Source organism: Vicia villosa, linkage group LG4 (assembly GCF_029867415.1).
Source record: "Vicia villosa cultivar HV-30 ecotype Madison, WI linkage group LG4, Vvil1.0, whole genome shotgun sequence".
Classification (NCBI taxonomy): domain Eukaryota; kingdom Viridiplantae; phylum Streptophyta; class Magnoliopsida; order Fabales; family Fabaceae; genus Vicia; species Vicia villosa.
The window spans coordinates 53,638,019-53,660,846 of NC_081183.1; the positions used below are offsets into that span (position 1 = coordinate 53,638,019).

At 38.5% G+C, this 22,828-nt stretch overlaps 2 protein-coding genes across 2 annotated transcripts; one reads left to right on the forward strand and one right to left on the reverse strand.

Annotated features, from left to right (window-relative positions):
* The first annotated feature begins 434 nt into the window (after positions 1-434).
* Positions 435-1,970, forward strand: LOC131597210 (AP2-like ethylene-responsive transcription factor At1g16060). The gene is made up of 7 exons (XM_058869920.1): positions 435-586; positions 675-757; positions 857-954; positions 1,031-1,104; positions 1,212-1,262; positions 1,343-1,419; positions 1,492-1,970. The coding sequence occupies exons 1-7, from the start codon at positions 435-437 to the stop codon at positions 1,968-1,970; spliced, it is 1,014 nt and encodes a 337-aa protein (XP_058725903.1).
* Positions 1,971-5,432: 3,462 nt separating this feature from the next.
* On the reverse strand, positions 5,433-6,287 carry LOC131597211 (uncharacterized). The gene has a single exon (XM_058869921.1). It carries the CDS (start codon positions 6,285-6,287, stop codon positions 5,433-5,435), a length of 855 nt encoding a protein of 284 aa, XP_058725904.1.
* Positions 6,288-22,828: the final 16,541 nt, after the last annotated feature.

Genomic DNA, 22,828 nt, shown 5'->3' on the forward strand with positions numbered 1-22,828 from the left:
AGAATGAAGAAGCTGGTAGAAAAACTTATCCTAACAAATCAATTAAGCCTTGACAACACCTTCCTTTTGCTTCCAAAAAAATGATAAAAAGGTAAACTAAATATAATTTTTTATGAGGTAACAAAACAGAAGAAAAGGTGAATCAAAGTTATATATGAAAGAGATTCCAAAACCGGTTGAAAGGCACATAACAGAAAATTATGAGTGAAGACAAAGGAAGAAAAAAAAGTGATAACATATCATGAAAGACGGTTTGAGAGACGGCAAGAAACAACAACCATTCCTTAGCCGGCTATATGTAGTGTAATTGCCAGCACAATCTTTTCTAACCCTATCCTTTATCCTATCCCTTTAAATCACCCTCTTCATGCATTCCATGACTAAGACATATGTATAATACATCTTTTTTTGGCACCATTCATCTTTTGTTTTCCATGGCCAAACTGTCTCAAGAACAAACTCAAAAAAACAATGCAAGTAATAACAATAACCTTAATGCAACTAACACCAAAGTGAAAAGAACAAGGAGAAGTGTCCCGAGGGATTCTCCAATTCAACGCAGCTCAATATATAGAGGAGTCACTAGGTTATATTAATTGTCTTTCTTTTCATGCAATTTGTTTTTTATTATAATAGTTTTATATGAAATTAATATGTCTAGTTTGATTCATCAGGCATAGATGGACCGGGCGATACGAAGCTCATTTATGGGACAAGAATAGTTGGAATGAATCGCAAAACAAGAAAGGACGACAAGGTTTATAGATATATATAGTCTTAACTTAATCCATATATTTTTCATTGATGAAGATATTATAAATAGATAATATGTGTTTCTTTTATATGATTACTACAGTCTACCTCGGTGCTTATGATGATGAAGAGACTGCTGCACATGCTTATGATCTAGCTGCATTGAAATATTGGGGCCGAGATACTATTCTTAACTTTCCGGTACACTTATTTCACAAGTTTGTAAATGCTTCTGATAAACAAAAAATGAAACAACAAAGTTATCTCTCAATTGTAGTTATGTAGTTACGAGAATCAATTGCGAGAAATGGAGGATCAATCAAGGGAGGAGTATATTGGATCATTAAGGAGGTAAGCTTCTGTTATCTTATGTTATGATAATAATATCGGTCATGCTAACTTAACTTGTGCCCTAAGTTATCCTAAATTTAACAAAGCATTAACTAAAAATGTTGCAGGAAAAGCAGTGGTTTTTCTCGCGGAGTTTCTAAATATAGAGGCGTGGCAAGGTGGGTATCCAACCAAACCAAACTCTTTTTTGTGATCACAAAACACAAAGCTTAATTACTTAACTTTTCTATGATCTCAGACACCATCATAATGGAAGGTGGGAGGCTCGTATTGGGAGGGTTTTTGGCAACAAATATCTTTATCTTGGAACATATGGTTAGTTATATTTCCACTAAACCCTAGCTCCAATTGATTATAAATGATGATATATGAATCCTTATTTTGCAGCTACACAAGAAGAAGCAGCCACAGCATACGATATGGCAGCTATTGAATATCGTGGACTCAATGCTGTCACCAATTTCGACCTCAGCCGTTATATTAAGTGGCTAAAGCCTAATCACAATGATAACAATAACAAACTTGTTCATAATTCAAGTAATAACACAATCTCTGACACCAAATTCATCCCAAACATGATGATGACTAATCAAAATGAGTCATTAGGAGGAGAAGAAGAAGAACTAGTACAGCCTCGGCCAGCTGGCACGACGTCGGCATTAGGTCTTTTGCTTCAATCATCAAAGTTTAAGGAGATGATGGAAATGACAAATGCTGCTGATTTGTCAACACCAGAAAACTCATACACATTTCCTGATCACATGCAGACATACTTTGAGTCTTCCACTGAATATGGGGATGATTTATTCAATGTGCCCTCTTTATTCCCTTCTCATGATGACTTTGATCACGGCTTCAAGGTCTAGCTTGTTCATTTTTTATTATTTTCATTGATTATATAACATACAATATAAAAAATTTATTTTGCTCATCAAGACATGCATGGTGGTGTCTCAAGAAGATTCTAATGTGAGGTTATATGCATGCATAATGAGACAAAGGTGGCAAGCAAATTGTTTAATTTATTTGTCAGAGTCATTCTTGTATCATCTCCTTAATACATTGACTCAAATTCATTTAGCTTTGTAATGTGTGGCTTAGTAGATTAGATATTTGGAAAATAAGTTACATTCGTCACTTAATTTACTTGATTTGTGGTATATTGTTGATAACCCTTCATAAAGGAAAGGTTGATATGCATTTTTCTATAGACATAGTTTAAATAGGCATGTTGTATTCATTTAAAACAAGTCAGAGTCAGAGTCAGAGAGAATAAAAGATTGTAGAGAATTCTTGTACTGTATTGTCATTTTGTTATTCTTTTCTTAATAATATATACTTATTTCATCAAATACAATTTATCATAAAAAACTGGTATCAAGAGCTATGACATCTGCAAATTTTGATGTTGAAAATTCTATTAGAAAAAATAACGTCAATATGTGGTGTGGCGGGTGAAGATGTCTGTTCTCCTCACACAACAAGAAAGTGAGATGGCGTTGGAGGGAGAAGCTAATTTCCAACTGAATTAACATCCACACATAAGAATGTGATAAAAAAAAAAGACATATAAGCTTGAAAATCGGTGCATGATAAAAGTCTTTTCATAAAGGTCTCTGCATGAAAAAACAAGTATATACCGTGCATAGGCATGAAGGACAGTCTTTTTTTTTTAAATCAAGTTATATTGGATAGGGAACAAAAGTTCAAAAACACAATTACAAAGGGGGGCTAAGAACGATCCCAACAATAAAAAAATTCTCACCAAATAGAACCTATCTCAAGTATAGCATTCCAACCGTTGCCCTTAAAGATGACATCTCTAGCATTTCAACCGTTGCCCTTAAAGATGACATCGTTCCGACATAACCAAAGGGTCCAAATAATAGCCAACCAAACTCTTTCCGCTTTACTACTCTTTATGTGCAAACTACCACAAGAACTACTCCACCTCCAAAAGCTTTCTTTAAGATCATAAGCCTTAGTGAGATTCAAACCCAACCAATCCGCCATTTCCTTCCAAATTACCTCTACCTTGCGGCAATCCAAAAGAGAGTGATACGAAGATTCTGCAAATTCTTCACAAAAACACAATCAAGATTCAAAGAAGAAAGGATGATTCTTCTAATAAAAGAGAATCCTTAGTATGGATTCTATTAGAAAGACATCTCCAACCAAAAGCTCTTACTTTAAGAGGTGCATCAACCTTCCAAATAGAACAAATAGCATGATCATAACAATTGGGCGGACCTAATTTGACGTACCTCCAACATAACGTCGCGTGACCAAATAAATCCCGTCTTCGGACAGCAACCACTGAACTGAATCAGTGATGTTTCCAACCGGTCCCAGCAGCTGCAGCACTTGCTGCACTCGCTGAATCTCTGCAGCATTCAAGGCAGTTGCGGACTGGATGCCGAGGTCGCTCCATCGCCACGTGTTATTGCTCCTACCACCCATCGATGCAACGAAAACATCCTGTAATAATGTAATATTGTATAATGTCGGAAATCTCTCCTTAAGAGAGCCACCTTCGAGCCATAGAGAATGCCAAAAAGATGTAGAAAAACCATTTTCCAAACGGAAAAAACATTTTTATGCAAAGACATCATCCGAGAGCTTTTTCCCTAAAGTGCAAAGGCCCGCCCACCACACCGAACAAGACTTCTTATAAATATTTTTTCCTCCCTCCTTTATCGCTTGTAATTTAACATCGTCATAACGCGCCTTCAACATACGAAACCATAAAGCATTAGATTCTTCCAAAATCCTCCATCTCCATTTGAAAAGAAGTGCCAAATTGAATTCTTCCATCCTCCTCAATCCAATACCTCCTTTCTCAAACGGTAAACACACTTCGCTCCAACTCACCCAATGCGTTTTCCTTTTTGCTTCCGAGCCTCCCCAAAAGATATTACGTTGGATTTTATTAATCTCATTTATAACCTTCATGGGTGCCTTATAAAAAGAAAGAGTGAAAATGACTAAGCTACTAAGCATCGACTTAATAAGAGTTATTCTCCCTCCAAAACTCACCCATCTACCATTCCAAGTGGAAAGCCTCCTCCTAATTTTATCAAACAAAGGTTTCCAAGATTTTATCCTTCTAGGATTAGCACCAATCATAATACCGAGGAATTTGAACTCATTTGCTGAAGTTGATTTCAAGCCCCGAAACCATCTCAAAGCCTTTCAATACCGCCTTAATAGCCCAAAGATAATTCCAACTACCATCTCCTATTAGAAGAGTGTCATCCACAAATTGGAGAACGTCTACAAAACACCTACCATTAATGTTGCAACCCACAAAATCTTTGTTACCCATCGCCTTGTCGACTAAGAGTTTAAGACCTTCCGCAACAATGACAAAGAGAAAAGGAGAGATAGGATCTCCTTGACGCAAACCCTTATGCACCTCAAACTCCGCAGTTGAACTACCGTTAACCATCACCGACATCTTACTAGTAAAAATTAAAGCCTCCATCCATTTCATCCAAACCTCCCCAAACCCCATCTTTCTCATCATGAATCTAAGGAAATTCCAACAAACTTTGTCGTAAGCCTTTTCAAAGTCCACCTTGAAAAGTAAACACTCCCTATCCTCCTTTGAAGCATAACCCACTAATTCATTAGCAACAAGAACGTCATCGACCATTTGCCTACCCGGAATAAAAGCGCTTTGAGTAATGGAAATTATAGAAGAGAGAACACGCTTAATCCTTCTAGCCAACAACTTCGAAATGATCATGTAAATACATCCCACCAAACAAATAGGCCTATAGTCGTCTAATCTCAAAGGATGAGAAACCTTTGGAATAAGAGAAAGGAAAGTGGATGTTATCGATTTTGACAAAACCGAACCGGAGTGGAAATCCTTAATACACTCAACAACATATCTTTGTAAGAAAGACCAATAATTTTTGATAAAGAGGAGAGACATACCATCCGGTCCCGGGCTCTTCGATCCGTCACAATTCCAAACCGCTTCTTTAATTTCCTCTTCCGAAAAAGGAGCCTCCAAAGAGATACGATCCTCCAAACTTAAAGATTTAAAGTCCACACCTTCAAGTAGAGGTCTATCCAAACCACTCTCTAAAAAATTTTCTTCAAAGTGAGCCTTGACTACTTCTTTCACTTCTTTGACCGATCTCACAATGTCGTTGTTTGTAACGATAGAGCTTATATGGTTCCTCCTCCCCCTTTCCTTCATAACTCTATGAAAGAATTTTCTATTTGAATCCCCATCATTCAACCACCTTAATCTAGACTTTTGAATTAGCATATTCTCCTTAATCTTGAGATTCAACCAAATTCTATTGCTCGCATCCTTATTCAAAGCCAACCTCCATAACATCCATATCATCCGATATGTTCAAATCCCTAACCCCTTCCTCCACTTCCAAATCAATTTTATCAAACACCTCTCTATTCCACCATTTCATCTTATCTTTAATGAGCCGAAATTTCTCTTTCAACACATAATCTCCTCTACCGCTTACCTCCAACTCCTTCCACTCCTTTTCAATGAAAGAAACAAAGTCATTGTTTGAAAACCATTCGTTATTAAACTTAAATAGTTTAGGTCCCCAATCTTCTTTATCAATATCCAACCACACAGGGAAATGATCCGAAACGTACCTTGTGCTGATGAGTTGACCAACCACTCCCCAAATTGAGACAATCGCATCAGACACAAGAAGCCTATCGATTCTACTCTTAGCTCTTCCATCTCCGCTATACCAACTAAAGATTTTCCCTTTGCAAGGAACATCCACTAGGCCAATTCCTTCAATGAAATCTGCAAATTCCCTTCTCTCTGAGGCATTGCTATCAATAGAACTACCCACCCTTTCATTCCTCCTTTTTACGGCATTGAATTCACCTCCGATTATCCATTCACCATCCGAGAATCCTTGCTTCATCTCCAACAATTCTGCCCAAAGACCTCTTTTAAAAATTAAAGAATAAGGAGAGTATACATTGACTATATAATAGACTCCATTCTTCCAATTCACCTTCGTGCCCAAGTAACATGTACCTCGAAAACTAGATATAATTGACACTGTTCTAGTTCTCCACAAAGTCAGGATTCCTCCCGACCGACCCTCCGCTGCCGAGAAAGAAAACCCCAAATCTTCTGCCCCCCAAAAACTGTTTGCAATATATTCTTTCACTTCCTCCATTTTAGTCTCCTGTAGTAAAAACATGTCTTCCTGCCTCTTTGAAATAATAGAACTGATCCGCCTCCTCTTAATATGACTACCTCCTCCTCTAATGTTTAGCGTCCCTATTATCATGGCAAATGATTATAGTTCTCCTTCCTTCCTTCTTTATTCTTATGCATAATGAAATTCAAATCTAGGTTTTTCTTCTTCGATGCCAAGCAAGAAGGTCCAGAAACCACGCCTAACTTCTGAACAGCCCTCATCAACTTCTCCTCCGCTGGTTGACGCAAATTGGAAAGAATTCTATTATTACATCTTTGGATATCAGATTCTGCAGATAGTTCCCAGTAGGTGTTATTGTGGATATTTTGCTCCCACACTGATGGGTCAGTTCCGTAAATGGAGTATCCTAGAGTGGGCTCATTGGGTGAGAGTCCTTCAGAATTGTGTCCATCCTTTTGAGTTCGTTGATGGTGAGAATGAAGAAGTTTCCCACTAGACCTATTCTTCCTAATGGGCCGAAAATAATAATGCTTCAAAGGCCCACAAAAAACTTCAACCGGTTTCAAAAGTACCTTTTTCCTCCTTTTTCTATAGTAAACAGAAAAAAAATTGTACTTTTTGGAACTATCACTTTATCGAAAGCTGCGACAGAATGATTTTCTGGGTACTCCAAAGTCTCTTGTATCCTGGTTACACTAATGTTTGGATCTGAGATGGGGTCAGAGGTGGAGTGTACCAAACTTTTGCCTTTATCTTGATTCGTCTCTTTTGCCTCCTTCACCGCCAGAATCGCCTTGTCAAAGGAAGAGGATATTACGTTCAGGTAATATTCTTTTTCTCTGTTTTCTTCTAATCAGTTCAGCAATTATCCCTTCCTCCATTTCCTCTATTAAACATAATTTTTCCCCCAAAGGTATTATTTTTACATCAAAGAAACCCTCAATCTCAAAGTGATTTTGAATGTTATACGATTCTCCCGGATATATGACCTCCCTTACATAAGCCTTGTTCAACCTTTCCCTAACCTCCTTGCTAGAGTTAAACTCAAACAGAGAAGCTTTTGCAAGGGGTTTGTGCTTCGTCCCTTCTGAAACAGCAGTGGCAAAGCTCTTACCCCCACCTGCGCCTCCTGAGTAGCATAAACCACTGTCTTTCCTGAAAGTCACCGCCACTTTCTTTCTCCCTATGCTTCTATTCCGAGCTCCCTCCGCCTCACCTATAGGGTCCTTCCGATCAAACCTTGGTTGATTGGCATGTATTTTCTTGCCATCAATCATGATGTTATCGAGCTTCACCGCTAGCCTTCTTGCAACCTCCACTCCCTTAAACCGTGCGAAACCGAATCTCCTCCCCCACTTGTTCCTTCGCGGAGAGATGACTACCTCAACAACCTCCCCAACGCAGCCAATCAACCTGAACATGTCCATAGCCTTATTCCTATCTAGGAACTGAGAAAAGAAAAACGATGTAGTATCCTCCAACAAACATGATTGCATCCCTCCATATGGAAATACATCCCACTTTGATTCTAAGTTGCGAAAAACTTTCCTCCTAACTTGCTGCCACTCTATACTTGGTTCTCTTCAGTTTGTTTCAGTTCATGTTTTTTACCTCAACCCATGAAGGAATCATTGGTAGGTTTACAGTGTTCAAGAAAAGCCTCAGGTGGAAGATCAACTTGAGCAAGAAGGCTATTGATGAATACTGATTCAGCTTTGACATCTGAACCTCAATCCATTCACATTGATAATTTTAACTAAATTATTTTTAGTTTAAAGAATATTAATCGAGCTATTCTTCTTCTTAGTTCTTTCCCAAGAGATTATGACGCAAAGTAATTTTCAATAGTAATTCATTATTAAAAGTGTGTTTAGATGAAGCATTTTAATGAGGTAATGTAATGTTGAGGGAATTAAAAATGATTTGCCTAAAATTTATTGTTTAGATACAAAAATGAAAGAATTTGTTAAAATGATGGAAATTTATGGAGTATTTTATTTAAATATCATTTTGAAATGACACCAAAAATTAAAGGGTTAAACCCTATTTTGTCTCCTGTCATTTGCGGCGAATACCAAAAACAACTCTATAAAAAAACACAGATTTCATCCCTATAATTTACCTAGCTAGATTTGGTCAATAAAATTGATGATGTGGCACTATTGTGTTGGCTTTTTTATTTATTTTATGATACGCGAAAATGCCATGTGGCCTTTTTTTTTGCATTCTTTTTTTTTTTTAAAGTTTGGAAAAAAAAATTACGTGGCTGTTTTTATTTTTTTTAATTTTTTTAAATTTGGAAATCGTAAAGTTTAAAAAGTTTAAAATTTTGCCAACAAGGAACCCTTACCACTAGGCCATTTGTTTCTCTTGTTTAATTACTTGCATCAAAATGAATATATTACATAACTGCTATTTATTTTACAAATTAACTTTACATGAGAATTATTATACATATTTTAAACATATATTATTTAAAAACTGAATATACATATATTAAACATGAGAATTATTATACATATATTAAAAACTGAATATTATATAGTATATATTATAAACTGAAATATAGTATATATTCTAAAAATTAATACGCTACTTAACAATTATTAAACAAATATTATTTAAAACTAAAAAATAATAAAATTATAATAAACTGAAAATATAGATAAAGTTGAAAGTATTAATTATTCTATTATGAAATATCGAGAAAGATGGTAAAAGAGAAGAGAGAAAGATGAGAACAATATTGTATTATTTCATCGATGTTTATTTTACAATAAAGTTGGTCCTATTTATAGGACAACATACAGACAATGTAATAAATACACAATATTATAAATAAGGAATAAGATGCTTGGGAGACAATCATCCAATTATTCATAATACTCCCCCTGGGATGTTTGTTTTGGATATGCCTCGTTAAAACCTTACTAGAAAAAATCTATTGGGAAAAATCTAGTGAAGGAAAAAGAGTACAATATCCTTTTAGAATAAATTTTTTTCTCCCCCTCAGCTGAGCGATCATTTCTTCGACGATGAAGGCCAATTATTTGTACTAGTTGATTAAAAGTTCTACTTGGGAGTGACTTTGTGAAAAGGTCTGCAAGGTTATCACATGAATGGATTTGTTGGATGTTTATATCATCATTCTTCTGAAGATCATAAGTGAAAAAGAACTTTGGAAAGATGTGTTTTGTTCGGTCTCCTTTAATGTAATCATCTTTCAACTGAGTGATGCACGCAGTATTATCTTCATATATGGTCGTTGTATTTATTTTTCCGGAAGACAAACCACAAGTATTTTGTATGTGTTGGATTAGGGATCTCAACCAAACGCACTCTCGACTTGCCTCATGCAGTGCTAAAAGTTCTGTATGATTAGATGAAGTTGTTGCTATTGTTTGTTTCACCGATCTCCATGAAATAGTTGTACCACCACATTTAAATAAATAACCTATCTGTGATCTACCATTGTGAGGATCTGACAAGTAACTTGCATCTACATAACCTGTTAATTTGAGTTTTGATACTTTGGTATAAAACAGGCCCATGTCTATTGTACCTCTAAGATAACGAAGTATATGTTTGATTCAGTTCAAATGTCTTCGTGTGGGTGAAGAACTGTATCTTGCTAATAGATTAACTGCAAATGATATATCAGGACATGTATAATTAGCAAGGTACATCGGTGCTCCAATCGCACTGAGATATGGTACTTTAGGACCAAGCAATTCTTCATCCTTTTCTCGAGGCCTGAAAGGATCTTTCTTTACATCTAATGATCTAACAACCATTAGTGTAGACAATGGGTGACATTTGTCCATATAGAAGCGTTTTAACACTTTTTCTATATAGCATTCTTGATGTACAAATATTCCTTTGTCCAAATGCTCAATTTGTAAATCTAGACACAATTTTGTCTTTCCTAGGTCCTTCATCTCAAACTCGTTCTTTAAACAATTCATAGCTTTTGGAAGCTCTTCAGGAGTTCCAATAATATTTATGTCATCAACATAGACAGCTATTATTGCAAATTCTTTTCCTGATCTTTTTTATAAAAATACAAGGACAAATGGAGTTATTTGTATATCCCTCTCTAAGTAAGTATTCACTAAGACAAAAAAATATCATCAATGTTGACTTCATGCGGGTTCCATTGTATTCCATTTTGGACATAATGTATCGAGATCTCTTTATTTTCATCAGTTTTAGGTACCTGATCAATCTCTTGTGGAGGTGAAATGTCTATTATGTCTGAAGATTCTTTTAGATTTTCTATATCCTCACTTGGGCCATCTTTATTCTTAGCTCCCTTTCTTGTTCGACGATTTTTATTTTTGGAACCGATTGGTCTTCCACGCTTCAGGTGTGGTTGAGACTCATTGGATTGTCCAACTGGGATATCTAATTTTATTGGAGCATTTGCAGCTGGTATATATGATTTAGTCACACCTTTTGGATTAGTGAATGCATTTGGTATTTGATTTGCTAAGATTTGTAAGTGAATTATCTTTTGAACTTCTAGTTCACATTGTTTTGTTCAAGGATCAAGATGAGATAATGATAATTCATTCCAACTGATCTCTTTTTCCAACTTCTTATGCTCTCCCCCCTAATGTTGGAAAATTTGATTCATCAAAATGACAATCAGCAAAACGAGCAGTGAATAAATCTCCCGTTGTTGGTTCAACGTACTTTATAATAGATGGAGATTCTTATCCAACATATATTCTCATCCTCCTTTGAGGACTCATCTTAGTGCGTTGTGGTAGAGAGATTGGGACATACACCGCACATCAAAAAATTCTTAGATGAGAAATATTAGGTTCTTTACCAAAAACTAATTCTAAAAGGGAAGAGGTGAGGTAACTCGTTGGCCTGATGTGAATTAATGTTGCAGCATGCAAAATTGCATGTCCCCAAGCAGAAACTGGGAGTTTGCATCTCATAATAAGTGGTCTTGCAATTAATTTTATATGTTTAATAAATGATTCAACAAGTCCATTTTGTGTATGAACATGTGTTACTGGATGCTCAATATCAATTCCATTAGACATACAATACTCATTGAATGCTTGAGATGAAAATTCTGCAGCATTATCAAGACGTATTTTCTTGACAGGATAATCGAGAAAATAAGCTCTTATTCGAATTAGTTGAGCTAGCAATCTTGCAAACGCCTGGTTGTGAGTTGACAACAAACAAACATGTGACCATTTAGTTGATGCATCCACTAAAACCATAAAATATCTAAATGGTCCACATGATGGGTGTATTGGCCCACAAATATCACCATGTATACGCTCTAAAAAACTGATAGATCCATTTTCAATTTTTGTTGGTGATGGCTGAGTTATCAACTTTCCTTGCGAGCAAGAGTTGCATGAGAACTTATTTGATTGAATAATTTCCTGACTCATTAATTGATGACCGCTTGAATTTTCAATTATTTTTTGCATCATTATATAACCAGGATGGCCGAACCGGTCATGCCAAATTACAAATTTATTATTATTTGTAAACTTCTGGTTTACAATGGCATGTGCTTCAATTGTACTAATATAAATGTAGTACAAGCCTGAGGAAAAAGCCGGTAGCTTTTCCATTACACATTTTCTGTCCAAATTCTGTTGTGTAATACAAAGATATTCAATACTTCAATCATCTTTTGTTTCAATATGGTAGCCATTTAGGCGAATATCTTTGAAACTTAATAAATTTCTATTAGATTTAAAGGAATATAGTGCATTCTCAATGTGTAATGTTGTTCCTCCACTTAACAATACACTAGCTCTTCCGGAGCCTTCAATTATTTTTTAGGTGTCAGATATAGTGCTGACATCAGTTTTTCGCTTTACTAAGTAAGAGAAATATTTTTTATCTTTGAAAATTGTGTAAGTAGTTGCACTATCAACGAGGCAAATATCTTCATTAGTGGCGCAAGTACCGACATTCATTCTAAGAAATTAATAATGAGTTATGAATCATTTGTGGGTATTAAAAAAAATATATTAATGGCAAAATTAATGTGAGCTTAAACTCAAATATTTATGACACATATAATTAAATATATTGTCATTATAATATACTAATGAGAAAAAAATAATATTTGTTTCTATTCAATTATTATAAGCAATTAAATTTCAATTATTTAGTGGAAATGACAGCCAATTTAAATCACAATAGAAATTCATTTAAAAAACAATCAATGTGTATTAAGGTGTAGTAATATCCTTACATTTAACAGTGATAAGATTCTCGTAGAAAGTCACTACCTTTTACTTATAAAGAAAAATTAGTTCTATTTAATAAGATAATATTAATATAATAATTAATAATATACAATTAGACATAATATAATAACATAAAATTATTGTTCTGGACCAGCCCAATCACCCTTATTGGGCCAGTCCAGCCTTCGGTCCAAGGCACCCAGGACACGCGCGTGACAGCATCCCCCGGCCCGTTCCGGGAAAACACCAAAGACAACCAACCACGAGAGAGCCTCGTGCCCGGTAAGCGGCCAGCTCATGCGTTACCTAAATCCACGCCTTGGAAAGGGGAGCCGATTTCGCTTAGGGATACCCTATAAATAGCCCTCTAATCCCAGAGGGCAAGGTAATCTTTTCTTACCCCAAAATTCTCTCACTTTTTTGTATCTTGTGGATCACATACTTACTTTGGCATCAGAATGCCTTGCAGGTAAAACCATTTTTTCCCTTCTCAATTGTTCCGGATATCAAGCCTTCTTTGTTGCCGGCCACCTGATCTACTCGAAAAGGGTTTTCTAAGGTCTCTTTGTGGTTGTCTCTGCTACCCGTTCCTTTTCTAGCACTTTCTTGATCCTTTTTTGCTCTCCGTAAGAATCCAGGAACCAAAGCTCTAGCAAACTATCATTCATGGCTGGCAATAACAAAGACTCCTCTTCATTAGACGCTACGATACTCAATAAGAACGACACCTCTGTCGTCATACCTATTCCCAGAAACACCGTCCCTCAGGACGGCATCACAGCATCTCCTTCCCCGAAAGATTTCCAAGCAGATGCTCTCCATCATCTCAGGGAAACCGGTAGCAGAGACAACCACGAAGAGACCTTAGAAAACCCTTTCTCCTCCAAGGGCCAAGCTCCCCAGGACCAGACCATGACAGCCGTTTTGGCCGCCCTCGCGCAAACTAACGCACTTATCCAGCAGCAGAACGACAGGATCGGTGTGCTCGAGCGAAAATGCCATTTAAAGACTCCCCCCGGTCACAACTCCCGCTCTCAGCGCGACATGGTTCCTAAGAAACACCCTCGTTCACCCTCCCCAAGGGAAAACGCGGGCCCCGCTTCCAAGAAAGAATCGAGCGACCACCGTCCCCAACACCGATCACATTCCCCTCGACCAAAAAGAAGATCCCATCCACCTCCTGCGAAGCACGAATATAACCGCAGGCGACACAGGCGGAGTCACAACCGGTCCTCCACTCCTTCCGCCAGCAACGAAGAAGAGGAGCGCCGGGGCCCTCTGTCCCATGCAATCTTGGAAGTGCCCCTGTCGGCCGGTCTTGAAAAACCCCCGTCGCTGGGCACATATGACGGGACTACTGACCCAGACGAACACATAGAAAACATCGATGCTCTCCTGGACTACAGAGGGGTGCCAGGTGCAATCAAGTGTCGCCTATTCCCGACCACCCTGCGCAAAGGAGCCATGACGTGGTACAAAAGTTTTCCCGATGAATCCATTACTTCATGGAAAGTGCAGGTGTCCACGACAGCCCACATGAAAAAGTTTCTGCTCGAGCGGGGCCTCCGGCCACGCTCAGACTTCGCCAAAGTCGTCGGGATCGAAACGCCCGCCACCTTGGATGAATTCTTTCTCAAGGCTCAAGCATACATACAGTACAAAGAGAAAGAGGTGGCTCACGCAGCCCGTAACTCTAGACAAGAGGAGAACACCAAAGGTGCTCGTCAAGACGACTCTCGACGGGGAACTGACAAGAAAAAAAAAGACAAAGGTCGGGACCCGAAAGACTACAAAGCGCCAGCAGGGAAGTTTCGGGAGTACACCCCGCTGAGCGCATCCCGGGAACGCATCTTGAACGAGTGCACAAACGCAGAATTTCAAATGGGCAAAGTCCGCTTCCCAAAATCCATGCCTGCTCGGTCGAACGTGGTCAAATCAAAGTTCTGTCAGTTCTATAAAGGCCACGGGCACAACACGGAAGACTGCATCCACCTGAAAGACGCAATAGAGATACAGATCAAAGAAGGACACTTGAAACAGTATGCGAAGAAACAGGAGGCTGCCAAAGAGGCCAAGCCAATCACGGAAGAAAAACCAGCGGAAGATACGCCCGCTATGCAGGTGGCCATGAGTATCACCAGACCGGAAGACTTCTACCTCCCTGACTGGGCTGGGGCGTCTTACGCCCTTTCTCCTTACAGCCCGTGGGAATTCCCCTCTTCTTCCATGGTCATCTCCGGGGGGGGTCAGCTAACTCACCATCGGATCCGTAAAACGAAAATTCGACGAACTAATCTCAGCAAGCTCGAGCAAGCCGCTACCCTCGACCTGGCCAAAGGCGGCCCATCCTCCATATATTTCTACAGAGATGAACTGCCCGGCGGAGCGCCCAATGCGACCATCCCCCTCCTCATCCAGGCCCGGATGGCCAACTTTGATGTGCGCTTTATTTTAGTCGATCAAGGGAGCTCGGTGGACATCATGTACTCCCAATTGTTCAAGACGCTGCAACTAAACGACAGCCACCTCACCCCCTACGTAGGATCCGACCTACAAGGTTTCAATGGCACCGTGACTAAACCGTGGGGGTTCGTCGAGCTTATCATTTCGATCGGGTCGGCGGAAACCGCGAGGTCCGTCAAAGTCCAGTTCCTAGTCATTGATTTCCCCTCAATCTACCAGTGCATCTTGGGACGCCCGACACTAGCCGAGCTAATCGCCGTCCCCTCAACCGTGCACCTCAAGCTCAAATATTACACATCCAAAGGACAGGTTGCGACGCTCAACAGCGACATCGAACCAGGGGAGTTAAAATCGATACAGACCTGCCCGAACTAGCCAAAAGGCAACTCAAGGCCTGCCTCAGGGAAAACTCCGACCTCTTCGCTTGGAGCGCGGACGAGATGCCCGGCTTGGATCCAGAAGTAGCATGCCACCACCTGACGATCGATCCCTCGTGCAAGGCCGTCGCCCAGAAAAGAAGAAAGCAGTCCCCGGAAAAAACGGCCGCAGCCGAACTAGCTATTAGGGACCTCTTAGGAGGCCAAATTCATATCGGAAGCCAAGTATACCACTTGGCTCTCCAACGTTGTACTTGTGAAAAAATCTAATGGAAAATGGCGCATGTGCATTGACTATACCGACCTTAACAGGGCTTGCCCTAAAGATGCTTACCCTCTGCCTAGCATAGATAAATTAGTCGATAATTCTGCAGGTTTCAAACTTTTATCATTTATGGACACATATTCTGGGTACAACCAAATACCCATGTCTAAAACAGATAAAAAATACACGGCCTTCATGACCGATTCGGGCAACTACTACTAAAACGTAATGCCCTTCGGTCTGAAAAACACCGGAGCTACATATCAACGAATGATGAACAAAGTATTCCAGGCGGAGATCGGCGATATGCTCGAAGTCTACATGGACGACATGATCGTCAAGTCCCAAGAGGAGACCGACCATGCCACCCACCTCAAGAAAGTCTTCGAGCAAGCCCGAAAATGCAAAATGAGGTTTAACCCCGAAAAATGCACCTTCGGAGTCCGAGCCAGAAAATTCTTGGGTTTTTATCTTACAGAGAGAGGAATCGAGGCGAATCCGGACAAATGCCAAGCCTTTTCAGAGTTCCCAACACCGAACTCCAAAAAATCCATCCAATCCCTAAACGACATGCTCACGTCATTATCCTGATTCGTAGCCAAGTCAGCCCAGCACACCCTCCCTCTCTTCAAACTCCTCCGATAAGAGACGACTTTCGAATGGACGGACGAATGCGAACGTGCTCTGACTCACCTCAAACAAGTGTGAATACAAGACCACACTCACAAAGGTGTTTTTGATCCATGGCAAACTCCACAAGCAAACAAGCAACAAGGCACAAGCAGAAGAACTCAAGGAAAAGCAATTATTGGCCACTCAAGACAAAGCAGGTCGACCTGCTCTGTATCTAGGTCGACTCAATACAAGTAAAATAAGAAGGATTCAGAAAAACAACAGACAGGTCGACCTACTCACAACCCAGGTCGACCTAAATTGGTGAAATTTACACATCCTACTGTTAGGTCGACCCACACAACAACTAGGTCGACCTAAACTAAAGAAAAGTCCCCAAAACGTATCTCAACAGGATTTTGGTCGACCTAAGCCTTCAACAGGTCGACCTAACTGGGAAGAATTTCATCCAAAGTTAATTCAACTCTGTTAGGTCGACCTAAGCACTAAAAGAGGTCGACCTATTTGATCAAAAGTGCCAAAATTGCTGATCTGCTATGCTCCAACTGATCAGCTCTCATATATATTATCTAAGGTTCATTATTACAGTTTTCAACACCAACAACTGAAAGATACACAAAGGCTTCTAATCTTCGATCATCGACACAACTCCAACACAACTACACATAATCATTTTTGCGTTGAGGGTTTGCGTTCAAGATCGATAACGTCCATGGAACGGAATTGAAGATTCCTAGTGGGTGAAGATTTGTGGGGTTTTGGTGAATAAAATCTGAGGGTTTTGTCCTCTAAGATTGGTGAATTTTGGGGGTTTTTATCAAGAGGCTTCATCAAGGATCCAGCTGAGTGTGAAGATTGAAGAACAAGTGTTCAAGCAATTCAAGACACTGCAGAAAGGGATCAAAGTGAAGCTCTTGGAAGACCTTGATTTGGCTCAAGATTAAGGGGGAAGAAGATTCAAAGGATCGACAAATTTGGTTTATTGTTTATCGCTTTGTTATCTTCTTTGTATAAACTGCTTTCAACATTAATGGAAGATTTCCCAATTTCAGTTTGGAATTGGGGGCAGACGTAGTCGTAGCGAGGACGATCGACGAACTGCCTAAACAAATATCGTGTTCTTGTCGCTTTTATCTTTTCATTTACGTTATGTTCATATTTGGTTATAATTGCAAATTGATCAATGATTCGAGTGTTAAAATTGTGAATTAAGAACTTGTATAAACATCACGATTCATCACACATTGAATCACCATCAATTTGATCATTATCACCAAGTGTTTGTGCTTTTGCTTCTTTCATTATTCTTGCATTGCAAATCAAAGTTTATCAAATTAGAAGTTAATCAATTTTCTGTAGTGAAACATATTGATTCGATAACATATCATTTCATTGTTAATCTCAATTATTTTGTGGTTTTATCACATATACAACCCTTGCAATATCGGTCCGGAATAGACGCAAGTCGATTCAGAACCGCTTTAGCTTTAGTTCGAAATAATTCCGAAAAACTCTGAGAGATCTATTCACCCCCCCTCTAGATCCTTAGGCCAGCGTCTAATAAGTGGCATCAAGAGCTCTGGTTTATTCTGTGCTACGTGAAACACTTATTGGAAAGATGGCTTCCGGACCTAAAGGGCTCACAATAGAGCTCCAGTTTTCAACGGTGAAAACTATGGCTATTAGAAGGATTGTATGTGTGTCCATATCAATGCCATTGATAGGAACATCTGGACAGCTATTGTCAATGGTCCCTTTCAGATCACCATGACAAATGCAGCTGGTGCAGTTGTTCCAAAACCAGAAAATACTTGGGATGCTGAAGATGAAAAGAGATATGGATACGATTGGAAAGCGAGAAACATTCTAATCTCAGCTCTAGGAGTTGATGAATACTATCGCGTTTCCCATTGTAGATCCGCTAAAGCTATGTGGGACACATTGCAAGTTGCCCATGAGGGAACGGATGATGTCAAACTAGCTAGAATCAATACGTTAACTCAAGAGTTCGAACTCTTTCATATGGAAGATGGTGAATCCATCGAAAACATGCAGAAGAGATTCGTTCACTTGAAAAATCGTTTAAACTCTCTTGATAGACCTGTTTCCAATGCAGTTGCTACTAACAAAATCTTAAGATGTTTGAACAGGGAATGGCAACCCAAGGTTACAGCAATAAAGGAAGCAAATGATCTAAACACCTTAGACATCACCACTCTCTTTGGTAAACTAGAGGAACATGAACAACATCTTAAATGCCTTGACATGCATGAGAAAAGGGCAAAGAAAGAGAAGAACATGGAGAAAGAGGTAGAGAAGAAGTCAATAGCTCTAAAAGCTTCAAGCTCCAAGACCTCAAGACAAGAGCTAGAGGATAGTGATACAAGTGATGATGAAGACTCCGATGATGAGGAAATGGGACTGTTTGTGCGAAGATACAACAAATACCTAAAGAAAAATGGAGCAAAACATTCCGACAAAGGCTTGATCAACTATAGAAAGCAATCAAACAAGTTCAAACAAGATGACAACAACAAAGGACAAATCAAAGGTCCTTGCTTTAATTGTGGCAAAGTCGGTCACTACAAACCGGATTGTCCATACCTTAAGAAAGAAAAAGAGAAGAACCAAAGCAAAGGTCATAACAAATCTAGAAGAGCCTACATAGCATGGGAAAGTGATTCATCTAGTGAAAGCTCATCAAGCGATGAAGAAGAATCAGCAAACTTATGCCTTATGGCTCATCAACACAAGAAAATGAAACTTGTAAGTCATCTTAAACCTGAACTCATAGATAAGGTATCTCATTCTCAACTAAAACTTGCTTTTGAAGAATTACATAGAGATGCAATTGAAGCTTTCAAACTTTTGGCCTCAAATAAGAAAATCTTTTCATATCTTGAATCAAAAGTTGAGAAAACCGAAAAGGATATGGAAGCTTTAAAATAATCTATGCTAGACATTCAAAAGGATAAAGTTGAGATAGATCCTACATCATGGTTTGGTTGTGAGACTTGTCATATTTGGCAAAAAGAAGTAAGAGATCTAAAAGCCAAATTAGACAAGGCTCTACAACCAAAAGTGACTTTTGCGGTTGATCCGAATAAGTTCAAAAGGTCGTATACTCCTTTATATAGTAAATACACTTTTGTACCAAAAGTATCAACTAGCAAAACAGCATATTCTCATCATATTACCTGTCACTATTATTGCAAAAAGGGTCATACCATTGAAAAATGCAAATTTAGGAGGATTTTGGTTCCTAAAGGAGTATTTCAATGGTTGCCTAAGTGCAACAAATTATGTACTCACTACCAAGGACCCAATGAAAATTGGGGACCTCCCTCTCTAAATTAATTTTGCAGGAAAAGTGTCTTGACATTGCCGAAAGATTGTGGTTCCTTGATAGCGGATGTTCAAGACATATCTCTTTTCGTTGAGTTTCACGCAAAGAAAAAGGGGTATGTCACCTATGGAGATAACAATCGGGGAGCCATACTTGGTAAAGGAAGTGTAGGTAACCCTTCTACCACAACTATAACTGATGTACTGCTAGTAGAAGGTCTTAAGCATAATCTCTTAAGTATAAGTCAATTGTGCGACAAAGATTTTAAAGTAACATTTACAAATTTCGGCTGCACAATAGAACATACTAAGAAAAGAGACATTATGTTTAATGGCTTAAGAGTAAACAACATCTATATGCTAAACTTGGATGAGGTATCTAAGTCTAGTACCAAGTGTCTAATTGCTCTAGGCGAAGACTCATGGCTTTGGCATAGACGTCTCGCCCACATAAATTTTGACTTACTTAACAAGGTTGTCACAAAAGACTTAGTAATCGGCTTACCTAAAATGAAGTTTTCAAAAGATCATTTATGTGATTCTTGTCAAAAGGGAAAGCAAACAAAAATCTCTTTTAAATCAAAGAACTTGGTTTCAACATCACGCCCTCTTGAACTCCTTCACATGGATCTCTTTGGCCCTTCAAGGACTAAAAGCATAGGTGGAAACATCTATGGTTTTGTCATTGTCGATGATTACTCTAGATTTTGTTGGACAATCTTTCTACCTAGTAAGGATCAAACTTTTCCAGCTTTCACGCAATTTGCAAGATTATGTCAGAACAAAATGAACACCAAAATAGTTGCAATTCAAAGTGATCATGGTGGAGAGTTTGAAAACTATCTTTTTGAAAAATACTGTGATAAACATGGAATTGAGCATAACTTTTCAGCTCCTAGAACACCACAACAAAACGGAGTGGTTGAACGTAAAAATCGTGTTCTAGAGGAGTTGGCAAGAACAATGCTGAATGAGGGTAGTCTACCTAAGTATTTATGGGCTGACGCGATTAGCACCGCGTGTTATGTTTTGAATAGGATAACAATACGTGCTATACTAAACAAAACTCCATATGAATTACTAAAGGGTAGAAAACCAAATGTATCTCATCTCCATGTATTCGGTTGTAAGTGTTTTGTATTGAACAATGGTAAGGATAATCTTGGAAAATTCGATGCTAAAGCTGACGAAGGCATCTTTCTTGGTTACTCACAATCTAGCAAAGCATATCGGATATACAATAAAAGATTACTTATAGTAGAAGAGTCAGTACACGTGTCTTTTGATGAATCTTATACAAAATATGTCGAGAAAGGTCTTTCGTTTAATGGTGCAGGTCCATCTACTGAAGACATTGTCAAAGATAAGGAAGACGAGAATGAAACTATTGTGAAGAAAGATGCTGAGAAAGAGAAAGATGAGTCTCATGATGAAAATGAAAAAGAAAGCATCTCAAACAATGGAGAACTTCCTAAGGCCTGGACAAATGTGAAATATCATCCAATTGACAACATAATAGGGGACATCTCAAAGGGCGTTACAACACGCTCAAAGATAAGTACCTTCTGTCATCATTTTGCTTTCGATTCACAAGTTGAGCCGAAAAACGCTGAGGACGCATTACTTGATGAGCATTGGCTAATGGCCATGCAAGAAGAATTAAACCAATTTATACGGAATGATGTTTGGGACTTAGTCCCTCATCCGGGAGATCATCAAGTAATCGGCACTAGATGGGTTTTTCGTAACAAACTTGATGAAAACGGCGTTATTACTAGAAACAAAGCTAGATTAGTTGCCCAAGGTTATAATCAAGAGGAAGGTATTGATTATGAAGAGACATACGCTCTTGTAGCACGTCTCGAAGCTATTCGCCTCTTACTTGCCTATGCTTGTTCAAAAGACTTTAAACTATTTCAAATGGATGTTAAAAGTGCCTTTCTAAATGGCTACATAAATGAAGAGGTCTATGTCGCTCAGCCACCCGGCTTTGAGAATTACATGTATCCAACTCATGTTTATAAGCTGAAACGTGCTCTATACGGTCTCAAACAAGCCCCTCGGGCTTGTTACGAACGTTTGAGAAAATTTCTTCTTAGTCAAGGATACTCTAGGGGTAAAGTTGACACTACTCTCTTTATTAAAAGAAAAGATAAAGATGTACTCTTAGTTCAAGTTTATGTAGATGATATTATATTTGGGTCGACTAATGCAAAACTTGTCAATGAATTTTCTAAGCTTATGCAGAGTGAATTTGAGATGAGTCTCATGGGTGAGCTGAATTTCTTCCTTGGCCTACAAATCAAGAAACTCAGTCATGGAACGTTTGTAAGTCAAACTAAGTACTGTACAGAGCTGCTCAAAATATTTGGAATGAGTGAGGCAAAGGAGATTGACACACCTATGGCTACAAATACTAACCTAGACAAAGATGAGAAAGGTAAAGAGGTTGATGTGAAATTGTACCGAGGTATGATAGGTTCACTATTGTATCTTATAGCCTCAAGACCAGATATCATGTTTAGTGTATGTATGTGTGCAAGATATCAATCTTGTCCAAAGGAATCACACTTAAAAGCTGTCAAAAGAATTATGCGATATCTACGTGGAACTACTACATATGGCCTATGGTATCCAAAAGGCAACGAGTGTTATCTGGTAGGATTCTCCGACTCAGATTTTGCTGGCTGCAAATCCGACAGAAAGAGCACCAGTGGAACATGTCATCTATTCTCAAATTCATTGATAAGCTGGCATAGCAAGAAACAAGTATCGGTTGCATTATCTACTGCTGAGGCAGAATATGTAGTTGCTGGAAGCTGCTGTGCTCAGATATTATGGCTCAAGCAACAACTCCTTGACTTTGGTATTAAGCTTGATCGTATACCTATCATGTGCGACAACACAAGTGCCATAAACTTGAGCAAGAATCCTGTTTTACACTCACGAACCAAGCATATTGAAATAAGGCATCACTTCCTAAGAGATCATGTAGAAAAAGGAGACGTTATATTTGAACATGTAGAGAGCAAGAAGCAACTAGCTGACATCTTCACCAAACCTCTAGCAACGGAGCAGTACTTCAACATTCGTAGGGAATTAGGGATATTAGATATCTCTAATTTGGGTTAATTACGTTTGTTTTCTTAAATTTATTCCTCTACTTTATATATATATATATATATATATATATATATATTGATTATTCTCAAGCTAACATTTCTTTTAGTATAAAGGTAG